The sequence below is a fragment of the Anopheles ziemanni genome, chromosome 3, assembly GCF_943734765.1.
Source record: "Anopheles ziemanni chromosome 3, idAnoZiCoDA_A2_x.2, whole genome shotgun sequence".
NCBI lineage: Eukaryota > Metazoa > Arthropoda > Insecta > Diptera > Culicidae > Anopheles > Anopheles ziemanni.
The window spans coordinates 85,636,188-85,641,538 of NC_080706.1; the positions used below are offsets into that span (position 1 = coordinate 85,636,188).

At 48.0% G+C, this 5,351-nt stretch overlaps 1 protein-coding gene across 1 annotated transcript; it reads left to right on the forward strand.

The window, feature by feature from the left end:
* Positions 1 to 324: 324 nt before the first annotated feature.
* LOC131285690 (uncharacterized) lies at positions 325 to 5,125 on the forward strand. The gene is made up of 5 exons (XM_058314546.1): positions 325 to 379; positions 564 to 764; positions 1,420 to 1,954; positions 2,099 to 3,312; positions 5,115 to 5,125. Exons 1-5 carry the CDS (start codon positions 325 to 327, stop codon positions 5,123 to 5,125), a joined length of 2,016 nt encoding a protein of 671 aa, XP_058170529.1.
* Positions 5,126 to 5,351: the final 226 nt, after the last annotated feature.

Consider the following 5,351-nt stretch of genomic DNA (forward strand, 5'->3'; position numbering starts at 1 on the left):
CTGATAAATGCTGCATTATTAACCAACATTGCGTAGCATAGTATGATTATTGCTTGCATCTTGTTCTTTATTAAAACTCAACTTATTAACTTAGATTGGCAATGTTAACCTTCGAAATATGTGGTATTTAGCTAAAATCATGTGTGAGTTATTTGCTTGTGTGTAAAACAGTGAGTATAATTGCAGTCTCACATGGGATTGACGAATTTGTAGATATAAAATAAAGTGAAACATTTTCTGACTCCGAATGTATGGTTAGCCCAAATCGAAGAGTGAAGTCTTTTCCACTCTCCTCATTACCATCTCGTTCTATGGTGAGAAACAATGGCACCGTATGGGGGTAGCCCTACACATATGACTTATGTTGTGTTCGAACTTGGTAGGTTGGTAAATGGTTTGGGATCCGGTGCAACATGAGGCCCCATATATCGATCTTTGATAGTGGCCATTCACCCCCCAAACAACTCCTACCCTACCTCCTAGTGGTGCCAACCGGGATGCGAGTAACCTTTGTGAAGATCAGGTAACCAACCCTGGTGGGAACTTGGGTCGTATGCTGACAGGGAAAGGGGGGCGTCTACAGGGTACGCTCTGTGGGCGCTTTGTGAGCGTCTGTTCACCAGTGGTGCGGCTCACCAATCTCCACGAGCGTCTGTTCTCCAATAGGAGCGGCTCGGAACAGCGTCTGATCTCCAGTGGAGCGGCTGAAGCTGAAATGCGGAACCTCGTCAGCTATACCCAAGGTGGCAATCCCATCACGAGGTGTAGGCTGCGCATCCCTAGTAAGGAGGCCAGCCGAATTAACTTATACTACGAACGAACAAATAATGCAAAATACGTATCGGAATAACGGATCCAGACCCACGCTACGAATAAAGGACAATGATTGGAAGCTTGGGACTTGGAATTGCAGATCTCTCAACTTCGACGGAGCTGATCGTCTTCTATATGACGCCATAAACCCTCTCGGTTTTTCTATTGTTGCGCTGCAGGAACTTTGCTGGAGAGGAAGTAGAGTGTGGAAGCCTCGGCAGTGTGCTGCCACCATTTACCAAAGTGGTGGCAGTACCAACGAGCTCGGTACTGGCTTTATAGTGATGGGTAGGATGCAGGAACGCATTATTGGATGGAGACCCATTAATGAGCGTATGAGTGTGCTGCGAGTTAAAGGGAGATTCCGCAACTATGCGCTCATCAACGTACACTGCCCTCATGAAGGTAGGCCCGATGATGAGAAGGATGCCTTTTATGCGTTAATGGAGCAGGCGTACGACAGCTGCTCGAGGCGTGACATCAAGCTCGTTATTGGGGATATGAACGCGCAAGTTGGCAGGGAAGAGTGTTTTAAAGCAACCATCGGGACTCACAGCCTGCATGCTTGCTCTAATAACAATGGTCATCGATGCATCAACTTTGCAGCCTCCCGCGGAATGGTTGTCCGCAGCACCTTCTTTCCTCGCAAGGATATCCACAAGGCTACCTGGAGATCACCGGACCTACGTACCTGCAACCAAATCGACCACGTGCTAATTGACGGCCGCTTTTTCTCGGACGTCACGAACATTCGCAGCTATCGGCAGCCTAATGTGAGTTCTGACCACTATCTACTCGGTGTCTGCATGCGATCAAAGCTAGCAATGATCTACAAACCCCGGGTCGCTAGAGCGCACCGCTTCAACATTGACCTGCTAAAGGATAATGAAGTGGCTGTGCGCTACGGTCAGACTCTAGAGGCGGCACTTCCATCAGAGGATGAGGCCTCTACTGCACCAATGGAGGAGGTATGGACTAAAATTCGCCATGCAGTGGAAAGTTCAGCTTCCAGCAGTCTGGGTGCTAGAACGAGGTCACGAACATCAGACTGGTTTGATGCGGAGTGTCAGCTGCTCGCTGACCAGAAGAACTTTGCCTGGGGTAGAATGCTCCAAGCTGGAACGAGAGCCAACGTGGAGCAGTATAGGGTTGCCAGGAATAGGCTGGTTTCGGTCTGCAGGAGGAAAAAGAGAGCGCAGGAGCATCGAACTGCTGAGGACCTTGAGCAGCTCCACCGGTCTGGTGACACCCGAAAGCTCTATGAGCTTGTTAACCGGGAACGTAGGTCTAGTGAGCCTGCCATAGACATGTGCCGGGATAGGGAGGGTGGATTGCTCACCAGCTCTGGCGAGGTGGTTGAAAGGTGGAGGCAGCACTTCGAGGAGCACCTAAATGGGGTTAACTTGAATAGGAGCATGGATGCGGAAGTACCACTTGGGGCACCTGGGCACGATGATGATTACCCGGTTCCATCCCTGTACGAAGTCGTGCAAGTGATGCGGAAGCTTAAAAGCAACCGAGCTGCGGGTGATGATCAGCTCTCTGGTGAGCTCTTCCAGCACGGAGGGGAGAGCCTAGCTCGAGTGCTTCATTTGGTGATCGGCAAAGTTTGGGAGATGGAAGAACTACCCCAGGACTGGATGACCGGTGTCGTTGTACCGGTCTTCAAAAAAGGGGATAGGTTGGACTGCGAGAACTACCGTGGCATTACCATACCAAATGCCGCCTATAAGATCTTCTCTCAACTTTTGCTCCACCGGTTGCTGCCCCTGGCCGAAAACTTTGTTGGGGAGTATCAAGCCGGCTTCATGGATGGACGCTCGACAACTGACCAGCTGTTTACGCTCCGGCAGATTTTACAAAAATGCCGTGAGTATAACTGCAGAACACATCACGTCTTCATTGACTTCAAGGCGGCCTATGACAGCATTGACCGGCAACAGCTGTGGATGCTGATGAAGGAGTTTCAGTTTCCGAACAAGCTGATCAGGCTGTGTAGGGCGACTATGGGCAATGTGATGTGTTCTGTAAGGGTCGGTGGTGTCGCGTCCGCTCAGTTTGCTTCCCAGAGAGGGCTGAGGCAAGGGGATAGCCTTTCATGTATCCTGTTCAACGTGGCCTTAGAAGGTGTGATAAGGCGAGTAGGCATCGACACGCGAGGTACCATCTTCTGGCGCTCAATTCAACTCCTGGGCTACGCGGACGACATTGACATTGTTGCGATCAACAAGAGGACGGTTGCGGAAACGTATGCTGGACTTAAGTCAGAAGCTCAGCGAGTTGGACTCCAGATCAACACGTCAAAGACAAAATACATGCAAGGATTAGGGTCTAGGGATAACACCCCAGATACCTTTCCCGGCATCACCTTGGATAACGACACTCTGGAGGAGGTGGACTCATTCGTATACCTTGGATCCCAAGTCACATGTGACTCGGACACATCCTTGGAAATTCGGAGGCGCATCCTCGCTGGAAATCGCACCTTCTGTAGTCTACGTAAGTGGCTGCGATCTGGTCGTGTCTCCAGGCGAACAAAATTGACGCTCTACCGGACTCTAATAAGGCCCGTTGTGCTCTACGGACATGAGACATGGACCTTACTGGAAGGCGATCTGCGCGCACTTGGCGTTTTTGAACGCAAGGTGCTACGTTCGATCTTCGGAGGGGTGCGGGACGCGGACGGCGCTTGGAGAAGGCGGTGGAATGATGAGCTGTACGAGCTGCTAGGTGATCCCCCAATTGGTGTCCTGGTAAAAATCGGGAGACTAAGATGGCTGGGACATATAGCGAGGAGGCCTGTTAGCTATCCAGCCAGGGAGGTCATCGAAAAGGACCCAACAGGCACGCGCAGGAGAGGGGCGCAGCGAGTACGATGGCTTGACCAGGTCGAGGCAGACTTGCGGAGGATCGGTGTTTCGAGTTGGAGATCTGCAGCACAGGACCGGGCGTTATGGCGCAACATTTTGTTCACGGCACGAGTCGACCGACGGCTCTAGTCCGTTATATATATATATATGTGTTCGAACTTTGAAGTACCCACGTCCTTGCTTATGTGCGATTGCAAAATAAAACAAAAGTGATTCCATGCTCGTGGAACACCCGGCGTTCAGTGTTTCCAGTCCACTTTTGACAAATTTATGCAAACCTTCAAGTAGGAGGAAGCACGATATCAATGGGTTATCCAAGCAACCAAATCGGATATACACTTCACCACTCGGCTCACGGCGGGAAGCTCTCGGAAAGTGCGATCCAGCTCGAGACACTCGAAGGTCGATAGCAACGACAAATAGGCATTCCCGTTCCCCTTTCGAGAACCCTTTGGCTCTCGCGCGAAGAATGAAGAACCACGTTTATCAACATTGTCATTGCTCGGCTCTGCGTGGGGAAGTTTGACACATCAAAGCCTCGCCTGTCGTTGCCAACCACCCGTCATCATCTTCATCGGCATCATCTGCATTCGGCCGGGACTTATCGGTCCTGGCGAAGAAACATCGGTTTGCCGTCGGCGGACGGAAAACGGGCACACGGCGATCCCTTGACCGTTCGCCAAACCCTCTGGCGGGGCTAGAGTATTCATTTATGGTAATACTCCACGGAATCGTAGCCTGTCACATTTAAGGTACATGCATGCCCTCACCGCGAAATTCTTGGTTCGATTCGCTTGAAAAGGGGTGCAGTGTGGTGCGGTGGCAACAAACAAATGGCAACTGTGAGTGGTTTGATTGATGAATGACACCGGAGGTCGTCTTCTTCGACCCGCGTACGTTCAACGGAGCAACCGACCAAGTGGAAGTGCTGAAAGTGAATACGAAAAAAATATTTTCTACACGATGGCGATGATTCAATGAAATTGATTTGTTCCAAAACAATTTACAAAAAAGTACGCTCAAATCGAATACTGATCATGATCATGATAGACGTTAACAAGCATGAAACCCGTATACAATATTAAATAGGCTATTTGTACACATGTTTGCGTTCTCAATTACAACGGAAAGGCTTGTGTGTACTCGTGGTTTCTTTAAGTTTTATTGCCAGTACATATTAGCAATGGCTAGCAAATGCAATTATTGCCAGCACAAATTAGCTTTATAACTATAACTTCTTGCGCGTTAGCTGTCTTGTGTATTCCGTTGAACAAACAATTCTATATAAGAGCTTTAATATACAATCGTAGGGCAATTAAATCGTTGTATTTATCTATTATTCGCAAGCCAGGGATTCTAGTTTAGTTTAATATAAGTTTGTGACCGTAATATGTTTCTTTTAAAAAACAATGTTTTTTCTAATTCTTTTAGCAGAAGACTAAAAACAGTAAGAAAACATGTGATTTCATTATTTTTTTATTTAATTTAAATGTGTTTTATCGGTATTATAATGGTTATTTAGAAAAATATTACCTTACCAGAAAATAGCTGCTGTTACTTTTTTTAAATTTTTGTTGCTAAATTAACATTATGTTCTTTTTTGAAATAGCTTGATAATGGTATTCTTCAACAATAGATCGTTTCAAAAATATTTTGCATGAACCGTCA